Below are 18,239 nucleotides of genomic sequence, written 5' to 3' on the forward strand. Positions count from 1 at the left end.
ACGTGGTCTTTTCTACGCATGTCCACTTGTCTCTACCATCCTCCTTGCTTTTTACCTGGTTTCAGGCCATCAGCACCTCTCTTCTGGAGTACAGAAGTTAGCGCTTTCGTTGCTAACCACTGCTCCCTCAGTGCTGCTCCCCCTTCGATCTGTTTACCACTGTGCAACCAGTGCCATTTGATTATAAAGCCATTACTGATTTTCAAAGGTTTTTTTTTTTTTTTTGGTGTCGACCATTTTTAATGTATTTACTAAATGTGTTACGATATTGCTTCTGTTTTACATTTTGGTTTTTTGCCATGAGGCATGTGGGATCTTAGGTCCTGGACTGGGGATAGAACATGCAACCCCTATGTTAGAAAGGGAGATCTTCACTAATGGACCGTGAGGAAATCCCAAATCATCACGTTTCAATGACACTTTCCTCCCCCTCACCCTAGAATAAAGATCTAGACCAGTGCTGTCTGGGTCCTCGCTCACCCTCGCTACAATTGCTGTTAACTCTTTTTCTAGTAGGCTGCCTATCTCTACTTCATTTAGTGGTTCTTCTGGGGTTTTATCTTGTTCCTTCATCTGAGATATGTCCCTCTGCTATCTCATTTTGTCTGATTCTCTGTGGCTGTTGTTTCCATTTCCACTGGCTGCAGGGCTGTATAGTCCGTCTTGTTTTAGCTGTCTCCCCTGGCAGATGAGGCTGTCGGAGAGGCTTAGGCAGGCTTTCTGGGGAGGGCTTCTGCCCCTCGTGGGTGCAGCTGGGTCTTATCCCTCCATTGGCAGGGATGCGCTCAGGAAGCCTTTAGGCATCCCCTCTGCCGAGAGGCGGGCTGTGTTCCTGCCCGGTAGTTTTCTGGCCTGAAGGGTCCTAGCACTGGGAGCCTACAAGCTGTTGGCTGCGGGAGAGGTCCTGGGGAGGAAACAGAAGCCTCTGGGAAGGTTCACACCATTAAGTCCTCACCAGAACTGCTGCCACCAGTGTCTCTGTCCCTGCTGTGAACCACAGCTGTCCCGGCTTCTGCAGGAGAGCCTCCCGCACTAGCAGGGAGGTCTGGCCTAAGTGTGCCCCAGGACTGGCGCTTCTTCAGCTGCTCATCGCTGCTCCCCTAGTGCCGCTTCCCCCTCTCCCTCTCGAATCCCCGTGATCAAACCCACTGCCCTTCAGCACGCGGTTCGCCTGCTTCTCCTGGGGCTCCTCCTCTCATTGTTGGACCCCCAGGCTGTGAAGCGTGACATGGGGTTTGGGACTTTCACTCCTGTGGAAGAACTTTTGTGGTATAATTATTTTCCAGTTTGTGGCTTGCCCACCTGGCAGGTATGCGATGCGATTTTACTGTGACTGCACCCCTCCTACCACCTCACTGTGATTGCTTCATTTTCAGATTCAAGGTATCATTTCTGGTAGGTTCCAGCATTTTTTTGCTTTGTTTTTTGTTGATACTTGTTTAGCAGTTATTTGTAATTTTAGCATTTACTAGGCCACCTTGCCAGTCCTTTAAAGCCATGATTTAATCGAAATCTGTACTATATCAAATCTTATTTTTTCCTCTATGTTATGCTAAGAGCTCCTTGTGAATAAAAGCCTACCATTTATTGGGAATTCAAATACTTGTTACATTCTGCTGGGAGGCACAGTGGACAGGTGAGTGAAATCTGCCGTGAAACAAGCTATCTGTGATGGGACCAAACGCCACAACCAGGGGCTGGTCAACCTGAGATATTCAACCATTTACTGTAAGTAGCACAAGGGAGACGGAGTATTTCCTGAGTAGCTACGACCTTCCCAAAGATTCTGAGATGCTGGAATTCTGTGCAGGACCAACAGCAAAGCGTGTGGCAGCCACCAGGACCGCACCCGCCCTGGGCCGCAGTACACTCATTCATACTCTCAACACAGTTACCACCCCAAGCTCCATTTCAGCCTAAATGCAGTATCATTCAGTCTTCAATTTCTCTGTTTGCGCAAAAGAATATTAAATGAAAATGGTGAAATAAAAATCTTTAGTCAAAAGTTCTTCTCTAATCTGGTAATTTAACAGAAAACAAAGTTCTATCTTGTCCAAATTGTTTTGGTGAACACATACTAGATAGATATATATATATAATTTTTCTTTCAAAAGATTACAGATTATCTATTCTTTTTGAAGTTCTAGAATACTGTCAGAGACTGAAGTAAATACACTTTATTGCACTGCAGGTGTTAAAGCAGAAATTTTTTCTTTCCTATTAACACATAACTGACCAGGGGATTTTTGCAGAAAATAATGCCTGAGGCTAGCAATTTATTATGTAAGTGAATACTAAAACACTCTGACCAATAATATTCAGGTGGCAAACAATGTATTAATATTTCTCTGGTCAATACAGTGTTAAATATTCTTTCCACGGCCTCCACTTTCCTTAATTCCTAAAAGATTACTGATAGCTCAAATACGTCTTTGAAGTATTTCAGTTTTCTGGATATTGACATGTGTGCCCACTAATAGCAATTAAGCACTTTTTACGTTTGCCATATTTTTTTTAACTCTTATAAAATCAATTAGTGATTAAATAGAGATAACTGAGAAAATAGAAAAAAGTATAGAAAATAAACCTTTATTCCCTGTTAGAGATAACCAATGTTAACACTACTTACAGGCTAAATTTCATTTCAAACATATATAAGTTTTTCAACTAGGAAAATAGATTAAATGTAGTTTTTCTTAGTGATTTTTTTCCCTTAGAATTTCTTATTAGCATCATCTCTTGGGATTATATAGTTCACAAATACATCATTTAATTCATGGCCTAATTTCATCAAATGAACTTATTTACCCTACTATTTCCTTTATTATTAGAAATTAGCCTCCCTTTCATATCATAAATAACACTGTGATAAACATCTTTATACAGACCTTTGCTCCGATTCCCTTAAGATGTCTATAAGCTTAAAAGTGCAATCAGGAGTCAAGGAGCCCAAGTTTAGCAGGCATTTTACTTACTTTCCTGACCAAACCCCAAATTGATAAGATTAGCACTGAGTTAAATGCTATTTAATTTATAACTCTTTAATATTTGAACAGTTGAAACCCTTTCTGTATATTTGCTGGCCATTGATTTTTTTTTTTTTTAAAAAGAGAGAATTCTAACTTGTATTTTTTGCTTCACTTTAGTTTTCTAAATATTTTACACGTAAAGTGATTTCTTACTAATTTTAAGGATTTATTATGTATAAAGAATACAAATTTTCTTTTTATTCTTTATACATTTTCTGTACATTGCAAAATTTTTTTAATCTTTGCACTGAATTTTAGTGGGATGAAATTCTGGAGTAGGCGGGTTTCTGAGCACTAGTAACAGGCTCCTCTGACTCCAGGCCCCGACCCTGTCCGTCCCTGCCACTCGCCTGCTCGCCCTGCCTCTGGCTCCTGGTCTAGTCTGATACACAGACATCTACGCGTCTCAGTTTCCTACATCCTCATAGTCCTAGTGAAACCAGAGTATGAATGCAGGCTCAAGAGTGCAAAGCCTGGCTCAGCTTCTTGGTAGCTAGTCTATCTAAACAGAGTAAGCCTTTATACTTCTGAGTTCCTCATCTACAAAATGGAGATGGTCACAATACGTATGCCAATGTGTTGTGAGAATAAGTAGCTGATGACAGCCTTTAGGGACAATGTCTGGTCCTTAGGAAACAATGACTATTAACAATTATTAATCATTATTTCAAATAATTATCTTTCCCCATAATTCTTAATTATAACTCTTCATATAGAAGGAGGAAAACCCAGCTTTTTCAAAAGGATTAACTTGGGGGGATTGCTCAGTGCATAACAAGGTATCAAATATATATTTTATATTTAATACATAATGTAAAGCTCATTAAAAAGATAAGAACATTTCAATCACTAACTGTGTTTAGAACAGGGAGCCATTTCTTAATCTGTTGAGAGAGAATTTTAAAGGTGGGTAATTACACTAACTTTGATGACACTTGTATTTTTGACCATATGATTATACTTCAAATATCAGCTCGAAAAACTTGGTAGTTATACACAATCACATTGATATGTGTTAGAACAAATATACTGTGATATAAATATTTGGAAAAAATATCAAAATTTAGCAGATTATTTATCAATAACCAAGAACCTCCTCTACTAAATTACTAGACATCAACACAGCAAAACAACTGCTAATCCAGAAAATAGGAAATAAGGGAAATGAAAGATGTACAATAAACATTTGGGAGATATGGAATTTATCCCATGAGTGCTGTAAAGTGCTCATAATTTAAGAATGCCAAAGCCCAAGTGTGTTATGAGGATCCTTCCTCAAAAATGACATTAACTGCATATCCCACAGATGCTTATTATGTATTCTATTTATATCAAAGAATAAAATGTAGTTGAAAATATACAGGTTCAATATATTTAAAAGTGATAATAAAATACAGTTACTCTGGCCTAGCAAAAACTGTTATTTTTAAACTTCAATTTTTAATGTCTTTATAAAATAGTATACAGTATTAAGAAAACAGCACTGAATACTTGTATTTTTATCTGCTATGATTAGGTTCTTCTGGAAACAAAATAACACATACTCAGGGATAAATGGTAAAAGTAATATTTTAGAGGTTTTTTCACAAAAATAATTCCTAAGTGATGAAATCACAGGACATTCTTATTCTCATATTAAAATGAAAACACCGAACAGCAACTGTTAGAAATTACCTTGAATTCATGTAGTCAATGCTTTACTTTGGAAATTACCCAGCATGCATTAATAGGCCCCTTAGAACTTGAATTTTAAAAAGACTAATAATTAGGAAACAAAAGACAAGTCAAGATGATAAATTTTCTGAGTTTTTAAAGAGAAATTTCATTTTTGGTATAAAAGGAGTAATCTTTCACAAAGTTAATGGAAGATAACTTTTAGGAAATATTATTTTACAACATCACTTGAAAGTGAAAGTGAAGTCGCTCAGTGGTGTCCGACTCTTTGCGACCCCATGGACTGTAGCCTGTCAGGCTCCTCCATCAATGAGATTTTTCCAGGCAAGAGTGCTGGAGTGGATTGCTATTTCCTTCTCCAGGGGATCTTCCCAACCCAGGAATCGAACCCGGGTCTCCCGCATTGCAGGCAGACGCTTTACCGTCTGAGACACCAGGGAAGCATAATATCACTTCAGTTCAGTTCAGTTTAGTCGCTCAGTCATGTCCGACTCTTTGTGACCCCGTGAATCCCAGCACGCCAGGCCTCCCTGTCCATCACCAACTCCCGGAGTTCACCCAGACTCACGTCCATCGAGTCAGTGATGCCACCCAGCCATCTCATCCTCTGTCATCCCCTTCTCCTCCTGCCCCCAATCCCTCCTAGCATCAGTCTTTTCCAATGAGTCAACTCTTCGAATGAGGTGGCCAAAGTACTGGAGTTTCAGCTTTAGCATCATTCCTTCCAAAGAAATCCCAGGGCTGATCTCCTTCAGAATGGACTGGTTGGATCTCCTTGCAGTCCAAGGGACTCTCAAGAGCCTTCTCCAACACTACAGTTCAAAAGCATCAGTTCTTCGGCACTCAGCCTTCTTCACAGTCCAACTCTCACATCCATACATGACCACAGGAAAAACCATAGCCTTGACTAGACGGACCTTTGTTGGCAAAGTAATGTCTCTGCTTTTGAATATGCTATCTAGGTTGGTCATAACTTTCCTTCCAAGGAGTAAGCATCTTTTAATTTCATGGCTATCGTCACCATCTGCAGTGATTTTGGAGCCCAGAAAAATAAAGTCTGACACTGCTTCCACTGTTTCCCCATCTATTTCCCATGAAGTGATGGGACCGGATGCCATGATCTTCATTTTCTGAATGTTGAGTTTTAAGCCAACTTTTTCACTCTCCACTTTGACTTTCATCAAGAGGCTCTTTAGTTCCTCTTCACTTTCTGCCATAAGGGTGATGTCATCTGCATATCTGAGGTTATTGATATTTTTACCGGCAATCTTGATTCCAACTTGTGTTTCTTCTAGTCCAGCGTTTCTCATGATGTACTCTGCATATAAGTTAAATAAGCAGGGTGACAATATACAGCCTTGACGGACTCCTTTTCCTATTTGGAACCAGTCTGTTGTTCCATGTCCAGTTCTAACTGTTGCTTCCTGACCTGCATACAGATTTGTCAAGAGGCAGGTCAGGTGGTCTGGTATTCCCATCTCTTTCAGAATTTTCCACAGTTTATTGTGATCCACACAGTCAAAGGCTTTGGCATAGTCGATAAAGCAGAAATAGATGTCTTTCTGGAACTCTCTTGCTTTTTCCATGATCCAGCAGATGTTGGCAATTTGATCTCTGGTTCCTCTGCCTTTTCTAAAATCAGCTTGAACATCAGGAAGTTCACAGTTCACATACTGCTGATGCCTGGCTTGGAGAATTTTGAGCATTACTTTACTAGCATGTGAGATGAGTGCAATTGTGTGGTAGTTTGAGCATTCTTTGGGATTGCCTTTCTTTGGGATTGGAATGAAAACTGACCTTTTCCAGTCCTGTGGCCACTGCTGAGTTCTCCTAATTTGCTGGCATATTGAGTGCAGCACTTTCACAGCATCATCTTTCAGGATTTGAAATAGCTCAACTGGAATTCTATCACCTCCACTAGCTTTGTTCGTAGTGATGCTTCCTAAGGCCCACTTGACTTCACATTCCAGGATGTCTGGCTCTAGGTCAGTGATCACACCATTGTGATTATCTGGGTCGTGAAGCTCTTTTTTGTACAGTTCTTCTGTGTATTCTTGCCATCTCTTCTTAATATCTTCTGCTTCTGTTAGGTCCATACCATTTGTGTCCTTTATCGAGCCCAACTTTGCATGAAATGTTCCCTTGGTATCTCTAATTTTCTTGAAGAGATCTCTAGTCTTTCCCATTCTGTTGTTTTCCTCTATTTCTTTGCATTGATTGCTGAAGAAGGCTTTCTTATATCTCCTTGCTATTGTTTGGAACTCTGCATTCAGATGCTTATATCTTTCCTTTTCTCCTTTGCTTTTTGCTTCTCTTCTTTTCACAGCTATTTGTAAGGCCTCCCCAGACAGCCATTTTGCTTTTTTTAATTTTAAATTTATTTTAAATAAATTTAAAATTAAAAAAAAATTAGTGTAAAAAATGTTAATTGCAAACACTGTTTAACCTAAATAGTAAGTTGATTTAACATTTCGTGACAGAAAAACCAGTTACAGTTATTCAGGAGATAATGCATTTAAACATACAAAATAATAGCATTAATAAGCAAGTTATTACATAACATTCAAGCTTTCATAGGATCTTATTCCTGTATTTCAAGACAAATATCATCAATTCATTTAAAATTAAGATAAGCTAATTTGGAATGATTTTAGCCAAGGTTTGCAATTAACATTTTTTACACTAATTATTTTTTTAATTTTGAATTTATTTTTTAATTGAAGGGTAACTGTGTTGGTTTCCACCAAACATCAATATGAATCAGCCATATGTATTCATATGTCCCCTCCCTCTTGAACCTCCCTCCCCATCGCATCCGTCTAGGTTGTTACTGAGCCCTGGTTGGAGCTCCCTGAGTCGTACAGTAGATCCCCACTGGCTATCTATTTTACACATAGTAATGCAGTTTCCACATTGCAACCTCCATACGTCCCAGTCTCTCCTTCCTCCCCTCCCCCACCGTGTCCATGAGTCTGTTCTGGATGATGTCTGTGTCTCTACTGCTGCCCTGCAAATAATTCCATCAGTACCCTCTATCTAGACTCTATATACATCCATTAGTATACGATATTTGCTTTTCTCTTTCTGACTTACTTCACTCTGTAGAACAGGCTCTAGGTTCACCTACCTTATTAGAACAGACTCAAATGTGTTCCTTTTAATGGTTGAGTAATATTTCATTTATATATGTACCACAGCTTCTTTATCCATTCATCTGTCAATGGACATCCAGCTGCTTCCATGTCCTAGCTACTGTAAATAAGGCTGCAATGGACAGTGGGTTACATGTGTTTTTTCAATTTTGATTTCCTCAGGGTATATTTCTAGGAGAGGGATTGCTGGGTCATATGCTGGTTTTATTCCTAGATTTTTAGGGAATCTCCATACCATCTTCCATAGTGACTGCACCAATTTACATTCCCACCAACAGTGCAAGAGGGTTCCTTCCCTTTTCTCCACACCCTCCCCAGCATTTACTGTAGACTTTTTGATGACGGCCATTCTGACCAGTGTGAAGGGGTATCTCACTGTAGTTCTGATTTGCATTTCTCTAATAATGAGCAATGTTGAGCACATTTTCAATGTGTTTGGTAGCCATCTGTATGTCTTCTTTGGAGAAGTGTCTGTTTATGTCTTTTTCCCACTTTTTGATTGGGTTATTTGTTTTTCTGGTATTGAGTTGTATGAGCTGACTGTATATTTTGGAAATTAATCCCCTGTTAGTTGTTTCATTTGCTGTTATTTTCTCCCATTCTGAGGGTTGTCGTTTCACCTTGTTTATAGTTTCCTTTGTTGTGTAAAATTTTTTAAATTTAATTAGGTCCTATTTGTTTATTTTTGTTTTTATTTCCATTACTCTAGGAGGTGGGTCATAGAGGATCTTGCTGTGATTTATGTCATAAAGCGTTCTGCCTATGTTTTCCTCTAAGAGTTTATAGTTTGTGGTCTTACATGCAGGTCTGTAATCCATTTTGAGTTTATCTTTGTGTATGGTGTTAGGTAGTGTTCTAATTTCATTCTTTCACATGTAGCTGTCCAGTTTTCCCAGCACCACTTATACAGAAAATTCCTAGACCTAATCAGTGAATTTAACCAAGTCACAGAATACAAAACCAACACACAGAAATCACTTGCATTCCTATATACTAACAATGAAAACCCAAAAAGAGAAATTAAGGAATCAATCCCACTCACCATTGCAACAAAAATAGGAATAAACCTTCCTAAGGAGACAAAAGAGCTGCATGAGGAAAACTATAAGACACTGATGAAAGAAATCGAAGGCAGCATAAACAGATGGAGAGACAGTCTCCATGTTCCTGGGTTGGAAGAAACAATATTATGAAAATGACTATATTACCAAATGCGATCTACAGATTCAATGTGATCCCTATCAAATCACCAATGCCATTTTTCACAGAACTAGAACAAAAAGTTCCACATTTCACGTGGACACACTATTAATTCTAATGTTGCTAAATACATTTATTAACAAAAAGCAACACGTGCATTTATAGATGGCGTATTTACCACATCAGGAGACTTCCACATATATTCTCACACAAATATCAGAATGCTGCTGCTAAGTCGTTTCAGTCGTGTCTGACTCTGTGTGACCCCACAGACGGCAGCCCACCAGGCTCCACTGTCCCTGGGATTCACCAGGCAACAACACCAGAATGGGGGCAATTACAAAACCTTTTTCAGTTCTTTAAAGAAAGTATTTACTTATTTATTTGGTTGTGCCTGGTCTCTTAGTTGCGGCATGTGGGATCTAGTGCCCTGACCAGGGATTGAACCCAGGCCCCTGCATTGGGAGCGTGGAGTCTTAGCTACAGGATCACCAGGGAAGTCCCAAATCTTTTTCTTAAAGATAACCACAACCATATCAGAAAGCAGATTTAATTAGATTTTAACGTATCATGTAACTGCTAAGATTGACTAAAATTAGAAACCTGGACTCAATATGGGATATAATTTCATTTTGCTAAATAACCTCTTCTCCATCTTGTAAACAACTTTCTCCCAACAGCAACATATAGGAGCACCAGCAGTTATTTAGGTTAATATTACTTGTATAATTTAAAACAAAACTAATAATTTTAATTTATTTCCATGAGACAAAACCTACAACATTTATTAGGTTCAAGGACATAAAATTATTCTGTCAAACTGCTATGATGTTCCTCAAAGTTTACTCTTCACTTTTGTACTATTTCTTGAGAAGCGCCCCACAAAGGATAGCTATTACGTTTCCACTTAAGTAGAAGCTTGGATGCTTTACTGAAGAAAACACAGAAAGCCAAAGTCAGAGCTAGAAGGGCTCACGAACCACAGGGTACATCATGCTGACAGGGCAATGATATGTTAAGTCTGCAACGATAATGCCAGATAATGGAAACGAAAGCAGTGCTCACCATATACTCAGTGTTTATCCCCTACAGAACACTATGATTTTTATGTATTATGATTTGATTTTCATAGGCTCTCCATGAAGTATGCACCACTATGTTTTATTTACATTTCACAGATGAAGAAACCAAGGCTCAGAGTGGTTAAACAAGGCTCAGTTCAGTTCAGTCGCTCAGTCGTGTCTGACTCTTTGTGACCCCATGAATCGCAGCACGCCAGGCCTCCTTGTCCATCACCAACTCCTGGAGTTCACTCAAAGCCTATGCTTCTAACTGCCATTTTATATTACATTCATATTATCCTTTGTGCCCATTCTAACAGTCATCAGGAGGAAGTATATAGATGAGTGGTACAGCTTAGGGTAGCGTAAGGATGCGGGGAAACTCAACCACATTGCCTTACCAAAAGAAATTATGAAATCAAATTTGACAAGTGATATAAGTAAAATCCTTGCACTACAGAATGTAATACAGAACAATTAAGAGAATGAGTGATTTCTTCAAGGATGAAAAATTGTGTATTTTAAAATAATACATATATACAAAAATAAAGGGATAACTGAGTCAGCTACTGTTACTGCAAGCCCTGATTTTGTTAGTACTGTTAAAAAATGAAGTTCAAAGATTAAGAGTAATCATGTCAGGGATCACAGAATTTTATAGGGAAGGTGCTGGTTGGATGTGAAAGAAGTTCTATGGGTCATTATGAAGAGAAAGCAGATGGGAACTAATGTCTGATAAGGAAACCAGAAGACACTGGCTAAAAATCACCGTACCCAAGTCCATGCCACGACCACCGCAATGTAAAGCACCAGCTCAGCCAAAGAGGTAGCAAGCAAGAGAGCATTTCAAAGAAGTGATAAATGTGTCCAGCATTGGTTTCTTTCTCCAATATTTAAGACAAATTTCTAGACCAGAAAACAATTTTCGAGGCTATAAAATGGTTTTCTGTATTTGAATAAACCAGTTCTTTGAGTGCATTGCTGTAGTTCAGCCGCTAACTCGTGTCCGAGTCTTTTGTGACCCCATGGACTGTAGCCCTGCAGGCTTCTCTGTCCATGAGGTTTCCCAGGCAGGAACACTAGAGGGGATACAAAGCTGAAAAGAATATAGACTTTGCCTCCTGACCTGGCCACTTGTTAGTTTGCAACAGAGTTTTATTCTATAATCACACATATGTTAGCCAGACTTAAAAGTGGAATAAATGCCAGTCTGACGGTAACCCGCAGTGCTGCCCAAGACCCATGATTTCCACCGCTTTCTCCCTCCCACTGGGAATGAGAATGACTCTCAGTGATGAAGTCAAGCTTAAGTCACAAAAATGCAAACGGGTATCATGGAAGCAGGAGCGCGGAGGGTGTCAGAGCTCAGGGCTTCAGGAGGAGAGCAGCTAAGCTGCAGTTACTAGTGACAGACTGTGCCCCACGCGGACACGGAGACAACGCTCACCGACATGCTTTCCTCCATCTAAATAAGTGGCTTCTGCTCTGCTTCAAAACCTATGACTTGAGGTTCTTCCTAATTGAAATAATGAACTCATATTCACTGCGAATCTATTATGTATATCTCATAAAACCTTCTCAATTTTCCATATTCGATCTAGTTGAAAGATGTGATTTGCAAGAAACATCTACCAAGGGAATGCCCAACATTAGATATGAATGTCGTATTGTTTCAATTTAAAGGATCCTTTTGCTGTCTGTAGCACTACACAACTAATTCATATTTATTAAAGTTGCTAATTTGCATACTCATATTATAAGTTATTGAATGCATACATACAAACACACACACACACTCTCATATACATCTAAGGGTGACTGGCTCCATATTCTCCTGCTACAGTATGTTACAGAAATCATCTAGCTAAAGAAGGTTAATATATTATTTTCACTGTGAGAGACATTTATCTTACTTTTAGAAATGCACTCCAAAGGGTAGAGCAGATAGGCACGTTATAAGGCGGAAAGAACATGAATGTATTACAGGACTGTCTGGGTACTGGGCTGCTTCACATGTGTATAATCTGTATGACTCTGCACTTCTCAGAAGGCTTGGTTTAATGATCTGCTGTTGCCACCTTGAAATTCCCACTCATTTTTTTAAAAAGCCATTTATTTTTATTTTGCACTGGGCTTTGCAGATTATGGATCCAGTTCCATCTGGACTGAATTATGATTTCACTGTTCAGTATGTGTAAGGTTATTGTAAACCTAGGCTTTTCTGGTGGCTCAGATGGTAAAGAATCTGCCTGCAACGCAGGAGACCCAGGTTCGATCCCTGGGATGGGAAGATCCCCTGGAGGAGGGAATAGCAACCCACTTCAGTATTCTTGCCTCAAGAATTCCATGGACAGGGGAGCCTGGTGGGCTATATAGTCCATGGGGTTGCGAAGTCTCGGACATGACTGAGTGACTAACAGCTTCACTGTACGTCTCAGCTTCTCCCTTTGTAACAAAGGGTGATATTAGATGAAAGATGACGTATGAAAGCAGTGAGCACACTGTCTGGCTTACAGAACACAAAGGCGATATGGAAGAGCTATAGCCGGGACAGCGCTTACTCTTGCTTCTGTGAATCCAAATCATACAGAAACCACCGTAAATCAAGCTTCAGTGCTGCTGCGATTCAAATCGGATACTTACAGCCCGTATATCTGTGGTGCGATTTCCAGTCTGTTCAGGTGCATGTAAAGCTCAATATCATGCTTCTTCAGTAGCTGGTCCTGGATCTGGTTGACTTTAGTAACAATAGCAATTGTCGGCCCCAAATCCTGTGGTCTAGCAAAGGGGATAGGAGGCATCAGGGTTTCTTTCCCCTAAACACAGGAAAAACGGAACAGGCATTATTCCAGGGTGAAAGCAACAAGTATAAGGCCATGACTCTTTAAAGCATTTATCAATGGAAGTTTAAAGAAGAACCAACGACTACTTTAACCAACTCAGGACAAACGCTTCAAATGTGGAATAATAAACTGATTGTCACATAAATGACTGTGCTCATAAAGTAAAGGCCGGGAAAAACCTTCTAAAATATGTTCTAATTGTGTTCCCCTGACCAGTTTCTTTGGTAACAGTCAGTCTTTTAAGACAGTTTTGGCTAGAGGTAGTCTGTCTAGTCTCTCTGTGTGTGGCCAGCGTGCCTCAGCAGCCACAGCACCTAAGTGAATACTCTGAGGAAACATGCTTCTTGTGGCACAAGAATTAGACATGAAAAAAAAAAACAAAACAGTGTTGAAAACTGTGTTACTTTGAGCTCTTAAAACAATAAAAAAAAGTCAAGAAATAAAGTACACTAATACTAAAAAAGAAGGTTCTCTCTGAATGTCCTTTGATCAATTTAAACAGCTGGACAGACAGTACTGTGTGACAAGCTGGAGGATGGGAAGGGCTGACGGGTGAGGGGAGGAGAGTCACAATGGTGGGGCGTGGATATGCTTCTGTGTGGCAGAGACCAGCACACCACTGTAGGACAGTTACCCTCCAGTCAAGAATAAATGGAAAAAAAAAAAAAAAATTAAATTAAAAAAAAAAAAAAGAACAACAGCTAGGTAGAAAGATTTTTAAATTCTCCAGATCAAAAGTGTAGCTGACTTAAAAAAAAATCTACACAGGCAGTACAACTTCCCTTCCTGCCACCCCATACCTTGTACTAAGACAGGCCAATCTCTGACTGTGCAATGCCTTCACGTAAACTTGAGCCACCCCCTCAAGTCTGATGCGCAGTCAGTTCAGTCGCACAGTCTGTCTGACTCTCTGCGACCCCATGGACTGCAGCAAGCCAGGCCTCCCTGTCCATCACCAACTCCCGGAGTTTGCTCAAACTCATGTCCATCAAGTCGGTGATGCCACCCAGCCATCTCATCCTCTGTCGTCCCCTTCTCCTCCTACCTTCAGTCTTTCCGAGCGTCAGGGTCTTTTCCAATGAGTCAGTTCTTGGCATCAGGTGCCCCAAGTACTGGAGTTCCAGCTTCAGCACCAGTCCTGATGATATACCGTGATACTCTATGTCTGCCCTTTCTTCTAATGTTCAGTCCCCAAGTTCTGCCTCTCTGCACCTACGCTCCCTCTCTCAATGGCCGCCTGTTGCTCAACCTCAGGCTCCTTCTCGAGTTCACATTCTTCGCTCTATTTCGCGAATGCTGCTTTTCCACATGGTTCTGGTGTCAGGTGAACCTCAACTTATATACAGTTCCCTGAGTGAGCTCAGTCATTCACAGTGCTATAGTCAAAGTTCTTTTTCCAAAGACTTTCTAATCTGTATTCATATCTAGAGCTCTAGGCCACCTGTCACAAGCTCAAATGTTGGTGAAGAATCTCAGACAGCCCAAAGGTTTCAAATCCACAGGCCCACATCGGTGCTAATCATCTACTGCTCATACTTGTTCACGCTTTCCCAAGTCTAACACAACCCATCCTCCAGTAAGAACACCCAGTTGGCCAATTTTAGCTCCTCACAACCACTGAGGGGACTTCTGTATATGCTGCTTCTCTGCCTGGAACAACCTGATTAGGGGAGCGAATTACTCCTTCCCTCCTGCTTTAAATCCATCTTGCAAACTGCCTGGTGATCTATCTAACCCAGGTATTAGACTGGACCAGATTACCTTCCTTATACTTTTAATTTTTTTCCTTTTTTGGTAATGCCTTGCCGTATGTGGGATCTTACTCCCGAATCAGGGATCAAGCCCATGCCCCTGCAGTGGAAGCATGGAGCCCTGCCTACTGGATCACAAGGGAAGTCGCTCCTTCAGTTCAGTGCAGTTGCTCCATCGTGTCTGACTCTGCAATCCCACAAACTGCAGCACACCAAGCCTCCCTGTGCATCACCAACTCCCAGAGCTTGCTCAAACTCATGTCATTGAGCTGGTAATAACATCCAATCACCTCTTTCTCTGTTGTCCCCTTTGCCTGCCTTCAATCTTTCCCAGCATCAGGGTCCTTTCCAGCGAGTCCACTCTTCGCATCAGGTGGCCAAAGTACTGGAGCTTCAGCTTCAGTGTAAGTCCCTCCAATGAATATTCAGGACTGATTTCCTCTACAATAGATTGGTTGGATCTCCTTGCAGTCCAAGGGACTCTCAAGAGTCTTCTCCAACACCACAGTTCAAAAGCATCAATTCTTTGGCACTCAGCTTTCTTTATGGTCCAACTCTCACATTCATACATGACTATTGGAAAAACCATAGCCTTAACTAGATGGACCTTTGTCAGCAAAGTAGTCTCTGCTATTTAATATGCTGTCTAGGTTTGTCATAGCTTTCCTTCCAAGGAGCAAGCATCTTTTAATTTCATGGCTGTAGTCACCATCTGCAGTGATTTTGGAGCCCCAAAAATCAGCCCCCCAAAATAAAGTCTGTCACTGTTTCCATTGTTCCCCATCTATTTTCCATGAAGTTATGGGACCGAATGCCATGATCTTAGTTCTTGAATGTTCAGTTTTAACCCAGCTTTTTCACTCTCCTCTTTCACCCTCATCAAGAGACTCCTTAGTTCCTCTTCACTTTCTGCCATAAGGGTGGTGGCATCTACAAATCTGAGGTTATTGCTGTTTCTCCTGGCAATCTTAATTCCAGCTTGTGCTTCATCCAGTCTGGCATTTTGCATGATGTACTCTGCATAGAAGTTAAATGAGCAGGGTGACAATATACAGCCTTGACGTACTCCTTTCCCAATTTCGAACCAGTCCCTTGTTCCATGTCTGGTTCTAACTATTGCTTCTTGACCTGAATACAGATATCTCAGGAGGCAGGTAAGGAGGTCTGGTATTCTCATCTCTTTAGGAATTTTCCACAGTTTGATGTGATCCACATAGCCAAAGGCTTTAGCAAAGTCAATGAAGCAGAAGTAGATATTTTACCGGAGTTCTCTTGCCTTTTCTATGATTCAACGGATGCTGGCAATTTGATCTCTGGTTCCTCTGCTTTTTTCTTAATCCAGCTTGAACATCTGGAAGTTCTTGGTTCACATATCGCTGAAGCCTGGCTTGGAGAAGTTTGAGCATTACTTTGCTAGTGTGTGAAATGAGTGCAGCTGTGTGGTAGTTAGAAAAGTCTTTGGCATTACCTTTCTTTGGAACTGGAATGAAAACTGACCTTTTCCAGTCTGGTGGCTTTCTGAATTTTCCCAATTTGCTGGCATATCGAGTGCAGCACTTTCACAGCATCGTTTTTTAGAATCTGAAATAGCTCAACTGGAATTCCATCACCTCCACTCACTCTGTTTGTAGTGATGCTTCCTAAGGCCCACTTGATTTGTCACTCCAGGGTGTCCGGCTCTAGGTGAGTGATCACACCATCATGGTTATCTGAGTCATGAAGATCTTTTTTGTACAGTTCTTCTGTGTATTCTTGCCACCCCTTATCTTCTGCTTCTGTTAGATCCGTATCATTTCTGTCCTTTATTGTGCCCATCTTTGCATGAAATGTTCCCCAGCTAGTTCTAATTTTCTTGGAGAGATCTCTGGTCTTTCCGATTCTACTGTTTTCCTCTATTACTTGGTGTTGATCACTGAGGAAGGCTTTCTTATCTCTCTTTGCCATTCTTTAGAACTCTGCATTCAGATGGATATATCTTTCCTTTTCTCCTTTGTCTTTAGCTTCTCTTCTTTTCATGGCTCTTTGTAAGCCCTCCTCAGACAATAATTTTGCCTTTTTGCATTTCTTTTTCTTGGGGATGGTTTTGATTGCTGCCTCCTGTACAATGTTAAAAATCTTCGTCCATAGTTCTTTAGGCATTCTATCTAACAGATCTAATCCCTTGAATTTGTCATTTCTACTGCATAATCAAGGGATGTGATTTAGGTCTTACATGAATGGTCTAGTGGTTTTTCCTACATTCTTCAATTTAACTCTGAGTTTTGCAACATGGAGTTCATGAACTGAGCAACAGTCAGTTCCCTGTCTTGTTTGCGCTGACTGTATAGAGCTTCTCCCAAAGAAGGCAATGGCAACGCACTCCAGTGTTCTTGCCTGGAGAATCCCAGGGATGGAGGAGCCTGGTGGGCTGCCGTCTGTGGGGCTGCACAGAGTCGGACACGCCTGAAGCGACTGAGCAGCAGCAGAAGCACTAGAGCTTCTCCATATTCAGCTGCAAAGAATATAATCAATCTGATTTTGGTATTGACCACTTGGTGATGTCCATGTGTAGAGTCTTCTCCTGTTGTTGGAAGAGGGTGCTTGCTATGACCAGTGTGTTCTCTTGGCAAAACTCTGTTATCCTTTGCCCTGCTTCATTTTGTACTCCCAGGCCAAATCTGCCTGTTACTCCAGGTATCTATTGACTTCCTACTTCTGCATTCTAGTCTCCAGTGATGCCAAGGACATCTTTTTTGGATGTTAGTTTTAGAAGGTCTTGTTGTGGCCAACTCTTTGCGACCCCATGGACTGTAGCCTACCAGGTTCCTCCATTCATGGGATTTTCCAGGCAAGAATACTGGAGTGGGTTGCCATTTCCTTCTCCAGGAGATCTTCCCAACCCAGGGATCGAACCCAGGTCTCCCGCGTTGTAGGCAGACACTTTACCATCTGAGCCACCGGACACCTGTAAGTCTTCATAGGACCGTTCAACTTAAGCTTCTTTGGCATGATTCCTAAAATGTCCATGTTCACTCTTGTCATCTCCTGTTTGACCACTTCAATTTACCTTGATTCATAGACCTAACATTCCAGGTTCCTATGCAACATTGTTCTTTACAGCATCAGACTTTACTCCCATCACTAGACACATCCACAACTGGGCGATGTTCTTTGGCTCAGCCTCTTCATTCTTTCTGGACTTATTTCTCCACTCTTCTCCAGTAGCATACTGGGCACCTACTGATCTGGCGAGTTTATCTTTCAGTGTCCCATCTTTTTGCCTTTTCATACAAGTCACAAGATGGCAGAGCCCCTCCTTAGACATTTTCAAGAGGGCCTCATTATTTTCACTCCAGGAAAAACAAAACAATCCAAATTCTTTAGCCAGGTGGGCAGTCTTTCCCTCACGTGGTCAGCCTGCTCTCACTGTGCTTGCAGAAACCCTGGTCTGCCATTTCTACGTGAAGCATCCCTCCCAGTGTTTCCTCTGAAGGGCCCCCACGTGTACTGTCAGATTTGGCTCAAGTGTCCGGTCCCAGTTCAGTCCGTC

At 40.9% G+C, this 18,239-nt stretch overlaps 1 protein-coding gene across 13 annotated transcripts in view; it reads right to left on the reverse strand.

Annotated features, from left to right (window-relative positions):
* Positions 1 to 18,239, reverse strand: part of TBC1D5 (TBC1 domain family member 5) — a 592,035-nt gene that overhangs the window by 222,720 nt on the left and 351,076 nt on the right. For all 13 annotated transcript variants that reach the window (XM_059886432.1, XM_059886457.1, XM_059886448.1 and 10 more), the window contains one exon: positions 12,760 to 12,932. In XM_059886432.1, coding sequence (XP_059742415.1) covers positions 12,760 to 12,932 — 173 coding nt within the window. The remainder of the gene's footprint in view (positions 1 to 12,759; positions 12,933 to 18,239) is intronic.

The sequence above is a fragment of the Bos taurus genome, chromosome 1, assembly GCF_002263795.3.
Source record: "Bos taurus isolate L1 Dominette 01449 registration number 42190680 breed Hereford chromosome 1, ARS-UCD2.0, whole genome shotgun sequence".
NCBI classification, from domain to species: domain Eukaryota; kingdom Metazoa; phylum Chordata; class Mammalia; order Artiodactyla; family Bovidae; genus Bos; species Bos taurus.